Consider the following 16,304-nt stretch of genomic DNA (forward strand, 5'->3'; position numbering starts at 1 on the left):
TACGGATGTCACAACTAGTACGTTATTATTTCAACAAGAAGTTCACTACATAGAAAGCCTATCATTCGTTATCACCTCCGTAAGCTTAAAGATAAATCGAACAATTTTGTGATGCCTAATTTTTGTGGTTCACATATTTACTTTGAAAAAGTTAATTGATTTATTTTGAAAATGGAAACCATAAAAAAAACTAAAAAATTCGAATAATTTGTTTTAGGAAAAGAGTTTCAAACGCGGTTCTAACATTCACAGAAGACAGAACTGTCAGCTCGGATTCCAGATAATCAGGTGCCTACTATAGTTAGTACTAATTGTAATTTAAAACTTTCAAGACTTTCAATTACTTTGGTTTTATTCACCAGACCTCTGTTTTTGGGTAAATACTAAAATTGTGTTGTACGCGCAACAAGTGACCAATATCAAATTCAATTGATAACAAAGGTAATAGTAAAGCCCAACTAAAACCCAGTTGAGGTTGGCCTTGTCCAAAACATTGAAGAGCCCAATAGTCCAGACAAGTCTGAAAAAGCCTGGAGATCGAGCCCAATCAGTTTGTGCTCCGGTCCTTGTAATATAGACTTTTTAAGGTGCAAAATACTCGACACATTTAAAAGAAAAATTAAAACAAATGATCAAGGATCTCTTGGTTCAGCTAAACGATTAATACCCCTTCAAAACAAATAAATTCACGGTGCATGGGATATAAACAAACATATATCAACAATTGAAAACATCTCAAACTAATGGATAGGATCAACAAAATTCATTTTCTAAACATCGACATGGCGAAAAAAACATTGAAATAAGTTATTACATGCCTAAAAGCATCCCATAAGTGCACAACATATGAGATACCAAAAATTTAGGTAAATCCCATAAGCCATATCCAACAAGAACAAAATGTATAAAAACAAACGGAAAGAAGCCTTAGAGCATATAAGAAGGAGCGAGAATCATCAATATTCAAGTACGAATGTGAATACCAATAGCTACAACCAAGATGGTGTAAATACAAAAGTACAAAATCGCATGAACTAGAATCGATATGCCACTGGTGTACATATTACCAAATTCTATCACTCTTGTCCTCGCTGGCAATTGAAATAGCAACCCTGGGGACAATAATACAAACATCACCACTGCAACAGCAGCTGGACCCCAATCTGTATGCATCTTAATTTGATATCAAAAAAATATGGACTGAGTTTAACGAGTGAGTGAGCCTCCTTTCAGGTTAAGTGAGAGAATGCATGAGTTGCAAATTATAAGTAGAGGGAATTAACTAACTTACTTGGTGATGAAGGCAGGGAGGGGATGCTAAACTTCAAAAGGAAAACAAAAAATAGTGGAAATGAAGAATTGGAGGGAAGGTATGTTTTTTATTTTCTTTCTCTAGTGGAGGCTATGGGCTTTTGCTTTATCTTACAACCTTCTTTTTTGTTCTTTTTACAATTATTGATCCCAAGAGTGTTTCTTTTCATCTGCTTTTTTATTGTGGTTTAGAGATTAATCGTTGTCATTTGTGCAAAGAAAAGATTACGAAAAAAGGAAGCACTTGATGTAGGTGTAAAGCTAGATGGCTTACGAAGCGCCATATTGGGATATGTATATCCTGTTTGCTTTACTCGTGGATCTTGAAATAAAGAGATCAATATATAGGCACGATATATTCTAATTATTATATGTTATGTCTAATGAGCACATAGCATGATGTTAAATATATAGTCGAACAGGAAAACAATATATAATTTATATATTGGAAAGTTGACAAATTGCACTAAATAGAATAAGCAAGTAAGTTTATATAGTCTACTATCTACATATTCTATGCCATCTGCCGGCTTAAATATTCATAGTAAGACAAATGTTAATATGAAGAACGACGTATACGATGCTTCACAGGCGAAGTTTGTATGTGTCCTTTGTCACCTAGTTTTTTTGTCATATGCCATATGGCTAAGGTTTCCATTTATATATCAAGTATACCATGTACATGGTTTGGCTTAAATCTATACAAAAAAGAAAATTAAATGGCAGATTGGGCACCTGTTCTAATAGGGGTGTTGCTGTTTGTGCTGTTGTCGCCCGGTTTGTTGTTTCAGCTTCCGGGTAAAGGGCGTGCAGTTGAGTTTAATAACTTCCAGACGAGTGGGGTTTCCATTTGTGTCCACACAATCATCTTCTTTGGAATGATCACTATCTTACTCATTGCAGTTGGTATCAGCATCAACATAGGCTAGCTAGCAGATATATAATGTAGTTCTTACTTATCTTATTTGACCTTTTGGTCTTTTCAAAGTATTACTTCACTCTTTTTCCAATTATTCTGTGGTTATTAATTTGGAATATATATATATATATATATATATATATATATATATATATATATATATATATATATATAATCATGTGTGTATGGATTATGAAACAGTGGTGTGTTAATATGTTATGATAAGTAATGCGGTTTGGAAGAAATTAAGCACAATAGATTACACATGTTATCATACTTCGAATGGGAAAAGGAAGATGTTATTCGATCATTAAATCTCCATGGCTGCTCATTTCATACTTGTATTAATTAACACAATTGTAACTAGTAACTTAACTAATGTGCTAGATCTAGACTAGTTACTTAACGTTCTCAGCTTCATGAGAATCTCCATGCCGCATAAGGAACCATTAAATGTGTCAATACCGAACTAAACCTGAAACAATCCTCGTAGATGGACGGAGAACGGCGGCGACCAAGTAAGTCAAATTGGAAACGATTCCGGCCAAGTAGAACAGCATTACCAAAGCAATCACCAAAGGCATCAACATGACCCCGATAACGAAAATCGCGGATCCAAACAGCATCAACGCGAAGGAAATCGAGACAAATAGTGCAGCAAATCCAGTAGGAGACACATGTGGTCGATGTGGCGAAGGGGCCGACGATGACGACGAAGAGGAAGCTACGGTGGCGCCGACGAAGGAGGTGGGGAATGGGAATGGGATAGGAAGAGGAGGTGAACCGAGGATGTTGATGATCATTGAACAGAGCTGGTACAAAACCCGAGTTCGATCATCTTGGTCTCTCATCTTTTAGTGTTGATCACGAGAGTTTGAAATAACACGGTGAAAGAAATTACAGTATGATGGAGGATAAGATTGAGTAGAAGATGTTGTTGGAAAATCGAGACGAACAGGATAAGCTCTCACATCCGTAATTCCAAATTCGTCACAGCAAGGCGGCAAACGAGTCGATGCTATTCCGGTTTCAACACGTGTTGAACTCGTCTGGAATTACACTATATGTATAGAATAAAGAGTGGATGCTTTGGCACGGTGTTTTGGAAGCTTTGGAGCTTCTAGCTTTTAACTTTTGATAAAACGTTCTAGTTTAAATTAAAAGCTTCGTTTGACAGTACGATCGTTTAACTTTTAGTTTTAACAAAACGCTTCGATTCTAAAAACTACTTGATGTAGCGTTTAACAAAACGCTAAATCAATTTCTATAATTACCTTTAAAAATATATTTATATATTTATTTATTTTTAATCAATTGTCTTTTTATGTAATTTTATATATTTCAAAAGCTTCTAACTACTTTTGCCAAACATTCATATAACAAATAAAAGCTACAATTTCCCGCTACCAGCTACCTGTTACACGCTACCAGCTACCCGCTCCTATATTATTGATTTTTGAAAATTAAATATCATTCTATTTTTTGTTGCTATAAATTCTTTTACCTGATTAAATAATGAATCTATAACATGTAATGTAATGTTTATTTAATGATATTTTAATATATCAATATAACACATGTTATCATTTAAAATGAGAAAGAATTAATAGAAATAAAAAGTAAGAGAATATTTAATTTCTCTTAATTTATGATGCACGTTTAATCACGATTTAACTTAAAAAGACTACTGTGTCTTTGTATATTTTCTTTTTAATAATTTTTATATTTTTTGATTATTTATTTATTAAATAAATATATTTAATAAAAATGTGGGTCTCACCACCCAAAACTTAAGTGCTTAGCCCTTTTATCTTTTTATCTTGCCAACTTCTTCATCCATGAATCAAAGAACACAAATCGTCGCCTCTCTTCTACACATATGTTGTCGAAAAACATTGCAAGCAGAGAACCCTCCATCTCCTTCATTTCTTTGTCACCATATCCGCGCATAGGGGTGCACCGGAGAAGCCCTGATCTACCAATATTGTAACACATGCGTTTCCAGGCTAAACATTATAATAATGATGTAATAGTTAGGATCAACAATTGTAACCTATTTTGAAGTAATGAAGAAAAATTATTTGAGTATTATGTGATTTATATGCAATATACGTGCTTGTAACAATGTAATAAAATAATAATAAAAATATTCGTCAAAAATAAAATAATAGATAGACCCAATATCTATGAAGAAAGTTGAAGTGGTCGTAACAAGGATTTCGGGGATATAAGAAACGCTGAAATCCGATTTATAACGAACAAGTTATGACCCGTCGGAATTTTGTTGGATCTAAATCAGATTTGTTCCCCCACCGTTGGTGTCGTTGTCAGAGCATCAAAAATCACAAATCGCAGTCATCATCTCAACCTACATGTGCTAATCTTGATTTTGTTTTGTTCCAGAACTCTTGAACTTATTTTTTCTCTGATATGTTCCATCACCAGCAATATGTTTGTCGGATTTGTACCAGATTTGTTATGTATCACTTCCTTCTCATCTATAACTCATTTCCATCTCTTTCTCTCTTATCTCTAGTCAAAACACCACCAAATCGACATCAGATCTGATGTGTTTGTCTATTTTCAAGTTAGATTCGGTGTGTGTATGGTGTTTACATTGATGGTGTTTACAAATGGAAGTTCTAAAAAAAAGATGCACACATGGTGTCTGATGAAATGCCTCAATGAAATTTGGTAAATTATTAAGTTGTGAATGCATATTTTTTTATGTATTAAACTAAGAAGTTTGTGTATTTAGTTGTGATATTTGTGTTTAAAACTATGAATTGAATGCATTAAGCTGTGAATTTATTGTTTAAACTATAAACTGATTATATTAAGCTATGAGTTTTGTATATTTAACTATGAATTAATTGTATTAAACTGTAAATTGATTGTATTAAAATTTTTAAGTTGATAATATGCTTTTGAATGCATACTTTTTTGTATTAAACAATGATTTTCTATATTAACTTGTTTATTTTGAGGCTTAAACTGTGGATTGACTGCATTTAGCTGTGAATTTCTATACTAAGTTGATATTTTTGTGTTTTAAACAGTGAAATGACTGCATTAAGTTGTGAATTTTCTGTTTAAACTATGAGTTGACTATATTAACTTGTGAATTTATTGTATTAAGTTGTGAATTGACTATATTAACATGCGAAATGACTGGTATTAAACTGTAATTTTTTTTATTATAATTTTTTTGTTTGCCTCTGAAATATAAGTTTGAAGAGACACTATACACATATATCATTTTATCTAATTTTGAATAAAGTATGTAAAACTTAAATTGTAAATATTTTCTTAAATAAACTTTGAAAGAAGCACTAGCATATAAATCTGAAGGTATATGTGTAATTTGAAGTTAAAAATATGGTTGTGAATGTATAGTTTTTTGCATTAAACTGTGAATTTTATATATTAAGCTGTGGATTTTATGTATTGACCTGTGAATTGATTGTATTAAGATGTAAATTATTAATAAATTTATGTTAAATATGAATGACTTATGTATGAATGTTTGTATTGATTTTCATGTGAACTGTAACGTCCCAAAAATACGAGCCAAAAATTTCATTTTTAAAACATATACTTAGTGAAGCATTAGAAATAAAAGTGTTCACCGATCATAACATTTTATAAAAGATATCACATGTCTGGAAAACATTTTCATAAACATAATAATGTCAGAGTACAAATCCCCAGGAAGATCTCATAGTGCGGAATACGAGGCATGTGTGTGATGGGCCGCTACCACGCCAGCTCCTTCCATTTCGAAGAAGAGGTACCTGAAACCAAAACTGAAAACTATAAGCATGAAGCTTAGTGAGTTCCCCCATAATACCTCATATCATACAAACATACAATGAACAGCTAGGAGATACGGGCCTCGCCCACACTCATGAAGATACGGGCCTCGCCCACACTCCGTTAGCTGGGAGATACGGGCCTCACCCACACTCCCTTATCTGAGAGATACGGGCCTCGCCCACACTCCACTATCAGAGAGATACGGGCCTCGCCCACACTCAGCTGCTAATCCATAACATACAAGTATCACACAGACAACGAGTATAGACAAATCTATCATACTGGCATATATCATCATCAGACTCAACCATGAGATACGGGCTCTGCCCACACTCCAACACTAGCACATCGTTTATACGGGCCGAACTTGGTGCCTTAGACCCGTTACTACTGGAAGGAAACTCACCTCGAAGAGTAGCTACCGAAAGTCTGACTGCTCAACGTCTGGCTGCTGCACCGGTAATCCTCCGGCTACAAACCCATAAACATAGATTAGCCACTCATAAATACCCTTAGGCCAATTGACTGACCCATCCCTGGTCCAAGGTCAACTCCTTGGTCAAAGTCAACTTCCAATTGACTGGACTTGCCGAGTCGTGGCGTAGACTCGATGAGTCCTTCTCCTATTAACCTGGTCCTACTCGCCAAGTCCCTCTTTCGACTAACTGAGTCACCCTTGACTCACTACTCGGGACTATGGAACTGACTCGTGATCCGACTCGCCGAGTCCGAGAGCAACTCGCCGAGTTCCACGAGCAGGTCTCCTACTCGCTTCCAATCCTCACCAGAACATCCCGCAAGAGGATTTGGGGTTTTGGGACTACGTTACACTGTTAATCCCGTGTGCAGATACGAAGGGTTGGACCTTCAACACGTAAACCCCTCTTACTCAGCAAAAGTTCATATGACTCGCCGAGTTTGAAGAACAACTCGGCGAGCTCCAGGCAATCTTCATAGGACTCGCCGAGTTGTTCATCCAACTCGCCGAGTCTAAGACCATCTTCATAGAACTCGTGGAGTCCCACTTTGGGACTCGCCGAGTCCCTTCGACCCACTTCCCATACAGACCAAAACTAAGACATGCAATGCTTCTAACCCATAGATCTATGCTCCTAGGGCATGCTTATCACGCAAAGTTGCAAACTTTACGTGCATGCATGGCCTTATAAGCTCAAGAAGGCAAATCCAAGCTCTTTAAGGGGTCATACACTCAATAGGGACCTCAATAACTCCAACCACAGAGACTTTATACTTCTAGGACGTCCATAAGATCCCAATCTGAAGTCCTTTCAGAACTTAAAGCATAATTACATGGAATTTGAGGTTTTAGGGCTTGAAACCACTAATTTGGGACAAAAAGGGGATCTAATGAACTAATGATCAAGGTAAGAACTTTTCTACCTGAATGGAAGCTTCTCACAGTGTAGATTCCGGATCTACCTCTCCTCCTTGCACACTTCAACCTCCTCTTCCTTCCTCTAAGCTCCAAACCTTCTCCACAAAGCCAAAATCACTCTCAAGAACAATATGGGGGCTAGGGTTTCTTTCTACAGATCTCTGGAAGTGTTAGGGACTAAGGAGGCCAAGTTAGAGCGTTTAAATAGGGTGCAAATGCTCGGATTAGGGTTTTTGTCCAAACAGGGTCTACTCGCCGAGTCCAGGGACCGACTCGCCGAGTACAAGGTTCAAACCCCACGCCTTATCCTGCTCCTACTCGGCGAGTTGCTCCTTTAGCTCGCCGAGTCCAAGGCAAAAAATGCATAAAATTAAAATATTAATCACAAGGAGTACGTACCAGGAACCAGGTGCTACAAATCTCGCCCACTTATTTTAGACTTCGTCATCGAAGTCCGGTGCTCGATCCTGAAATAGCTCGGGGTAATGCTCCATCATCTCTTCCACCGGCTCCCAAAGTCCACTCCGATCCCTTTCGGTGCTGTCATTGCACCTTCACGAGTTCCACCCTCTTGTTCCTTAGATCCTTCGACTTCCTGTCGAGGATCGCCACAGGACGCTCGATGTAATTCAGGCTGTCGTCGACCTGAATATCCTCCAAAGGCACCACTGCCGAGTCGTCTACCAAACACTTCCGCAATTGAGAGACGTGGAAAGTGCTGTGGATCTGGCTGAGTTCGGCTGGCAGATCCAACCTATACGCCACCTTGCCCACCCGGGCTACAACCCCGAATGGCCCGATGAACCTTGGGCCCAACTTGCCTCGCTTCCTGAATCGGATGACGCCTTTCCACAACGACACCTTCAGGAGAACCATATCCCCGACTTGGAATTCCAAGTCTGAACGGCGCTTGTCGACATAACTTTTCTGCCGACTCTGGGCATTCTGGAGCCTACTCCGGATCTGCTGGATCTTCTCTGTCGTCTGGAGCACCACTTCGGTGCTTCCCATGACCCTCTGGCCAACCTCTCCCCAACATATCAGGGTCCTGCACCTCCTTCCGTACAACATCTTGAAGGGAGGACGGTCGATGCTCGCATGATAGCTATTATTATATGAGAACTTCGCCAACGGGAGGTAGGTATCCCAACTACCTCTGAAATCCAGAACACATGCCCACAACATATCCTCCAACGTTTGGATGGTCCACTCGCTCTGACCATCCGACTGTGGGTGAAAAGCGGTGCTGAAATGCAGACGAGTACCCAACTCGTCATGGAACTTCTTCCAAAACCTGGAAGTAAATCGCACATCTTTGTTTGAAATCACTGATACGGGCACCCCGTGCCGCGCCACTACCTCCCTGATATAGATGTCGGCCAACTTCTCGGCCGAGATGCTCTCCTGAATTGGGATAAAATGGGCGCTTTTGGTCAACCGGTCCACGATGACCCATATAGAATCCACTCCCCGCGCGGTCCTGGGTAGCTTCGTGATAAAGTCCATCGTAATATCTTCCCATTTCCACAACGGGATATCCAATGGCTGCATCTTGTTGTGCGGTCTCTGATGTTCGGCCTTGACCTTCCTGCAGGTCAAGCACCGCTCGACGTACCAAGCCACATCCCTCTTCATTTAGGGCCACCAATAGTCCAGACAAAGATCCCTATACATCTTCGTCGCCCCGGGATGAATGGAGAATAGAGATTTGTGCGCCTCCTCCATCAAGACCTGGTGCACGCCTCCGAGGTACTGCACCCACACCCTGCGGTGTAACAACAATAATCCCCTGCTATCATAGTCGAAGGAGGAAACCTGACCCACTATGCGCTCACTCTTCCGATGTTCCTCCTTCATGGCCTCTTGCTAGGCCTCCCGAATCCGCTCCAAAAGCAGGGTCACCACTGTCATCCGCATGCAAATATCCCTGATCGGCGCCGCCTTGCGGCTAAGTGCATCGGCCACCACATTGGCCTTCCCCGGGTGGTAAAGGATCTCACAATCATAGTCCTTCACCACATCGAGCCATCGATGCTGCCTCATGTTCAGATTCGACTGATCCATGAGGTACCTCAAACTCTTGTGGTCCGTGTAAATGGTACTCCGAACCCCATAGAGGTAATGTCGCCAAATCTTGAGGGCGAAGACCACCGCCCCCAACTCTAAATCGTGTGTTGGGTAGTTCGCCTCGTGAGGCTTCAGCTGCCTCGAAGCGTAGGCAATGACATGACCTCTCTGCATCAGTACCTCACCCAACCCTGAAATGGACACATCACAATATACCACAAAATCCTCTACGCCCTCTGGCAGGGCTAAGATTGGCGCCTCACACAATCTCTGTCTCAGAACCTTGAATGCTGCCTGCTGCTCAGGCCCCCATCGATAGACCACGGCTTTCTTAGTCAGTTGCGTCAGGGGTACGACTATCTTGGAGAAGTCCTAAATGAATCTCCGATAGTAGCCCTCTAATCCCAGAAAACTCTGAATCTCGGATGGAGACTTCGGAACCTCCCATCTCATCACGACCTCCACCTTGGCCGGGTCTACGGAAATCCCGTTCTGGTTGATGAGGTGCCCAAGAAACTGCACCTCGCGCAACCAAAACTCACATTTGGAGAACTTGGCGTACAAGCTCTCCCTCTTCAAGGTCTCCAAAACCTCTCTTAGATGCTCTTCGTGCTCCTCCTGCGTCTGGGAATAAGCCAATATGTCATCAATGAAAACTATCACAGACCGATCCAGCATCGGTCTACATACGTGGTTCATGAGGTCCATGAACGCGGCAGGAGCATTGGTATGCGCAAACGACATCATCACGAACTCATAATGTTCGTAACGTGTCCAAAACGCGGTCTTCTGTACATCCTCCTCTCGGACCCTCATCTGATGATACCCTGAACGCAAATCGATCTTGGAGAACCAAGATGCTCCCTGCAACTGATCAAAGAGGTCATCAATCCTCAGGAGTGGGTAGCGGTTCTTCACTGTTACCTTATTCAGCTCCCGGTAATCAATACACATCCGATGCGACCCGTCCTTCTTCTTTACAAACAGGATCGGGGCTTCCCAGGGTGAACTGCTCGGTCGAATAAATCCTTTGTCTAGCAATTCCTGCAACTGCGTAGACAACTCCTGCATCTCGGGAGGAGCCAACGATAGGGTGCCTTGGCTATCGGAGCCGCACCAGGAACTAGGTCGATCCTGAACTCTACCTGACACTCCGGAGGTATTCCAGGAAGCTCCTCTGGGAACACATCAGCGTAGTCTCGCACTACTGAAACCTCGCTCACCGTCGCCTAACCCTCCTCCCGGGTATCCATGACGTACGCGACATATCCCGCGCAAGCCTGCTGAAGGTAGCGCCTAGCCGTTGCAGCTGAACATACTGTGGGTCCACGCTGTGGCCTCTCGCCGTGGATCACCAACTCTCCCCCACTTGGGGTCCTGATCCGCACCAGCTGCTGTGCGCAATCTATCACCGCCCCATTAGGGCTCAACCAATCCATGCCTATAATCACCTTGTTCCCACGCAACGGAATGGGAACCAAATCCACCAAGTAGCGCTCCTCAAACAACCTTAGAACACAATCCCTGAACACTGCTGATGCTCGCATTGATCGATCATCAGTAATTTCCACCTCTAAAGGGCAATCCAACATGCCCGAAGACTCAGTAAACCTCTTGCTAAGCGCAAGGGAAACAAATGACCGGGTGGCACCCGAGTCAAACAACACCTGAACAGGAATACCGTTCACATGGAACGATCCTAAAGCATATATATATATATATATATATATATATATATATATATATATATATATATATAGAGAGAGAGAGAGAGAGAGAGAGAGCACATATCAATATCATAACATCATAAAAAAATAAGATAGAGGGAAAGAATCATACATGTCACCACATCGGGTGCGGCGCGTGCCTCCTCTGTCGTCAGCTGAAACGCCCGACTCCTCACCACTGGAGCCTCTACCTTGCCCTGCCGGCCATCTGTAATCCGCAGGGTAGCTGGAGCCGGAGCCTTAACCGGCGCCGATGCTGTCAACTGGGGGCAATTGGCCCTCTTGTGGCCCCTCTGGTTGCAGTAGAAACACAGCAACTCAGATGTCTGAACAACCGAGACAGGGGCAGTACAATCCCTGCTAAAGTGCCCTGCCTTGCCGCACTTGTAGCAGCCCGATGATCCCAATCTACATGCTCCCTCATGTGACCAGCCGCATTTTCCGCAGCGGCCCGCCCCTCGTTGGCCTTTCGGCCTACCATCTGATCCTTTGGGCTTCTTCCCCGAAGCCTCAACCACCTGCCCCGTCTCTGCCTTTCTCTTTTGAATGTGCTCCAAATCAATCTCCCTTTCCCTCGCCCTGGCAATCATGGACTCCAGGGTAGGGCAAGCTGAAAAGCTAACATGCTCCCGGATATCAGCCCGTAGCATGTCATGATAGCGGGTCCTCCTCATATCCTCATATCCCGCATACTGGGGCACCAGCAATGCCCTCTCCCGAAACTTGGCGGTGATCTCCGCCACCGTCTCTGTTATCTGTCTCATATCTTAGAACTCCCTGGCCATCTGCTGAAGCTCGACAGTCGACGCGAACTCTGCCTTGAACCTGGTTGCGAAGTCCGACCAAGTCATAGCCTCGACAGCTGAGGCTCCCAACGAGTCACCCACTGACTCCCACCAATCCCTAGCTCGATCTTGTAAACACCCTGCTGCGAACCTCACCTTCGACCCCTCAGGGCAGAAGCTAATCATCTTGTCTCAGCCTTCCTTAGTTCGGGTACGGATCCTCTGCTTTCAGTAGTACGATCTCATACTACCTTCCACATTTATCCGTACCTTCTCCAAGGACTGCCTTGACTCCACCAGGTCCCTTTCACTACCGCTAATCACTGCTATACTCATCCTAGGCTTACCCTAGGAGACCTCTGACTCCACCCAACCTAGTCCTCAGCTGCTGAAGGTCTCTTTGTAATGCCAATTAGCCACTACCTGAATACAATCACATGCAGCGAGGCTCGGATAATCCTTCGATTAAGGGACTCATCCCTACCACGGTTAGGACTCAAACAAGAGCTACGCAATAGGGTCGAATCCAACACTCTGAGATTATTCAACCCTAGTCACCTGTGATTTTAACGTATTCACCTAACAGCTAACTCCCATAACTTAAGGCCCTCATAACACAAAGTAACAGAATTCGGACAAAAAGAAAACAATCTCAAGCAACTCTATCCTCATAACAGGAACTGTACTAGCATGCGATGTTAAGTTCATACTATCAGACATAACCTAGTCAGGCTATCCTACTGCTGTCTACTCAATTCTAGCATGCAATTTTTCATACACTGAGGCACATAAGGCATCACTCCTAGATCCTTAGTCCTATTCTAGCATGCTGTTCTACTGAAACTGATAAACATAACATAAGCTTGTATGGGTACTTTGGGGAATACTTACTTGAGCTCGGCCGGTCGCGCACATCACACACTTTGTTCCTTCTTAAAACTCTTTACTTAGCTTTTAGAAAACATTTTCTTCTTTAAAATCTTTTAATCCCTCGATTTGAGTTCAAACACCCCCGAAGGTATGTCCGAATCCCTCAAACTAGGGCTCTGATACCAACTTGTAACATCCCAAAAATACGAGCCAAAAATTTCATTTTTAAAACATATACTTAGTGAAGCATTAGAAATAAAAGCGTTCACCGATCATAACATTTTATAAAAGATATCACATGTATGGAAAACATTTTCATAAACATAATAATGTCAAAGTACAAATCCCCAGGAAGATCTCATAGTGCGGAATACAAGGCATGTGTGTGATGGGCCGCTACCGCGCTAGCTCCTTCCCCTTCGAAGAAGAGGTACCTGAAACCAAAACTGAAAACTGTAAGCACGAAGCTTAGTGAGTTCCCCCATAATACCTCATACCATACAAACATACAATGAATAGCTAGGAGATACGGGCCTCGCCCACACTCATGAAGATACGGGTCTCGCCCACACTCCGCTAGCTGGGAGATACGGGCCTCGCCCACACTCCCTTATCTAAGAGATACGGGCCTCGCCCACACTCCACTATCAGAGAGATACTAGCCTCGCCGACACTCAGCTGCTAATCCATAACATACAAGTATCACACAAACAACGAGTATAAACAAATCTATCATACTGGCATATATCATCATCAGACTCAACCATGAGATACGGGCTCTGCCCACACTCCGGCTACAAACCCATAAACATAGATTAGCCACTCATAAATACCCGTAGGCCAATTGACTGACCAATCCCTGGTCCAAGGTCAACTCCTTGGTCAAAGTCAACTTCCAGTTGACTGGACTCGCTAAGTCGTGGTGTAGACTCGCCGAGTCCTTCTCCTACTAACCCGATCCTCCTCGCCAAGTCCCTCTTTCCACTCACTGAGTCACCATTGACTCACTACTCAGGACTGTGGAACCGACTCGTGATCCGACTCGCCGAGTCCGAGAGCAAATCGCCGAGTTCCACGAGCAAGTCTCCTACTCGCTTCCAATCCTCACCAGAACATCCCGCAAGAGGATTTGGGGTTTTGGGACTACGTTACACTGTTAATCCCGCGTGCAGATACGAAGGGTTGGACCTTCAACACTTAAACCCCTCTTACTCAGCGAAAGTTCATATGACTCGCCGAGTTTGAAGAACAACTCGGCGAGCTCCAGGCAATCTTCATAGGACTCGCCGAGTTATTCATCCAACTCGCCGAGTCTAAGACCATCTTCATAGAACTCACCGAGTTCCACTTTGGGACTCGCCGAGTCCCTTCGACCCACTTCCCATACAGACCAAAACTAAGACATGCAACGCTTCTAACCCTTAGATCTATGCTCCTAGGGCATGCTTACCACGTAAAGTTGCAAACTTTACGTGCATTCATGGCCCTATAAGCTCAAGAAGGCAAATCTAAGCTCTTTAAGAGGTCATACACTCAATAGGGACCTCAATAACTCCAACCACAGAGACTTTATACTTCTAGGACGTCCATAAGATGCCAATCTGAAGTCTGTTCATTTGAAAACTTCCATGAATTTTCAATTTCTTTCTAATAATGATTATAAGTTGGTTAATAAAGTTAAATAAATATAAAACCTAAAGTGTAATCATATATAAACTAAAATTTAATATTAAAATAATATATTTTCTTCTACTTATAAAGTTATGTTTTTAACTTTTAACATATTATACTTAATTTATTAGGCCTAATATGTTGTTGTATGTAAACCATTATCATTTTTAAAGCTACAATTTTTGAACAATTTGTATAAAATACTTAAATTGTTAATTTAAATATAATTTTACAGGATCAACTTAAATATAAATTTTAGTTCAACTTAAATAACCTAAAAAATATTTTATAAATAGTTAAAAGTGATAAATTGTACTATCTTTCTAATAATGATTATAAGTTGGTTAATAAGGTTAAATAAGTATCAAACCTAAAGTGTAATCGTAAATAAACTAAATTTCAATATTAAAATAATATTTTTCTTTCTATTTATAAAGTTATGTCTTTAACTTTTAACATATTATACTTAATTTATTAGATTTAATATGTTGTTGTATGTAAACCATTATAAGTTTAAAGCTACAACTTTTGAACAATTTGGACAAAATACTTAAATTGTTAATCTAAATATTGTTGGATTAATGTCTAAGTCCATAACTATATTTGGTAAGACTTGACCCGACCCGGCATGGTCCATTTGGGTTGCATACCATCATGCACTTGAATGAGAGAAATAAGACACTTATGGTTATTAATATATTATAAGTTCTAGTATATTAATAATAAGAATAATAAGATTATTTGATTAGTATTGATCAAGAATTAATCTAGGATTAATTAAATGATCAAAAGAAGACTAATTAAATATATGGGTTGATTGTGTAAATCATCCATACTTGTATAGTGGGCTAATGCTCCATGGATAATCAAGTTGGGCTAAAACCCATAGGATGGTCCATGGATGCTCCATGGTGTATTTGTACCCATGGATCCAAGGAAATGGAAAGCCATGACAATTAAGAGTTTACCCTAATTGTGTAACTATATAAGCATCTTATTATTGAGGAAAAATCGGCCACTAGTAGTATTCAAGAAAGGGCTAGCCGATTTTGGTGAGTGTAGAATTCTCTCAAGTCATTCTAAGTGTTTTGATGATTGTGATTCCATTTGAGGTGTCACACTTGGGGCACTAAGCACTCAAGCTTCATGAAGACTTTCTACATCAAGAGGTATGTATTCTATCTTGTTACATTATTGTTTTGTATGCTAGATTAGGATAATACCTTGGAAGTTCTTATTTGCATGTATAATAGAGAAAACATAGATCCAAGGTATTTAGGGTTGCATGTACACTTAGGAAGTGTTAGAATGCACAAAACCCAACAGTGGTATCAGAGCCACGGGTTGTTTTCTGTTATATTGATGCAAATATTTTATTTTCAAAGTTGAAAAAAAAAAACATGTAGTTTGTCAAATTTTAAAATAATTACTTGTTCTTGTGAAAAACTAATTATTTGTAAAATTTGAATAATTTGCTTTATGAGTTGAATTAGGTCAAATTTAATAAAAGATAAAATAATATGATTATTTTATTAGTTTTAAAAGTTTGATCTAAAAAGTTTTTTTTTTTTTTGAAACCTCCATAAGTTATGGATTTGAAAAGGTTTTAAAAAAAAAAAATTGATTCAAAGTTTTTTTTGGAGTTACAAAATTTGGTGTTAATGTTTTAAAGGATTACATAACTTAAGAATAAGTTATGGATCACCAAAAGTTTTTTGTGTTATCTTGTTTTATGAGTGAAT

The 16,304-nt window shown here is 40.6% G+C and overlaps 3 protein-coding genes across 3 annotated transcripts in view; 2 read left to right on the plus strand and 1 right to left on the minus strand.

Moving 5' to 3' along the window:
• Positions 1–748: 748 nt before the first annotated feature.
• On the minus strand, positions 749–1,405 carry LOC111888945 (uncharacterized). The gene is made up of 2 exons (XM_023885080.3): positions 1,292–1,405; positions 749–1,173 (listed from the first exon to the last, which is right to left on the minus strand). Exon 2 carries the CDS (start codon positions 1,171–1,173, stop codon positions 964–966), a length of 210 nt encoding a protein of 69 aa, XP_023740848.1. The 5' UTR covers positions 1,292–1,405; the 3' UTR covers positions 749–963.
• LOC111888953 (uncharacterized) lies at positions 1,300–2,321 on the plus strand. Its single transcript, XM_023885088.3, has one exon. The coding sequence runs from the start codon at positions 2,031–2,033 to the stop codon at positions 2,238–2,240; it is 210 nt and encodes a 69-aa protein (XP_023740856.1). The 5' UTR covers positions 1,300–2,030; the 3' UTR covers positions 2,241–2,321.
• Positions 2,322–2,818: 497 nt separating this feature from the next.
• The window catches only part of LOC111889448 (uncharacterized), a 29,082-nt gene continuing 15,596 nt past the window's right edge, over positions 2,819–16,304 (plus strand). The window contains exon 1 of the mRNA XM_023885598.1: positions 2,819–3,045. Within this exon, the coding sequence (XP_023741366.1) occupies positions 2,819–3,045 (227 nt within the window). The remainder of the gene's footprint in view (positions 3,046–16,304) is intronic.

The sequence above is a fragment of the Lactuca sativa genome, chromosome 2 (assembly GCF_002870075.4).
Source record: "Lactuca sativa cultivar Salinas chromosome 2, Lsat_Salinas_v11, whole genome shotgun sequence".
Classification (NCBI taxonomy): domain Eukaryota; kingdom Viridiplantae; phylum Streptophyta; class Magnoliopsida; order Asterales; family Asteraceae; genus Lactuca; species Lactuca sativa.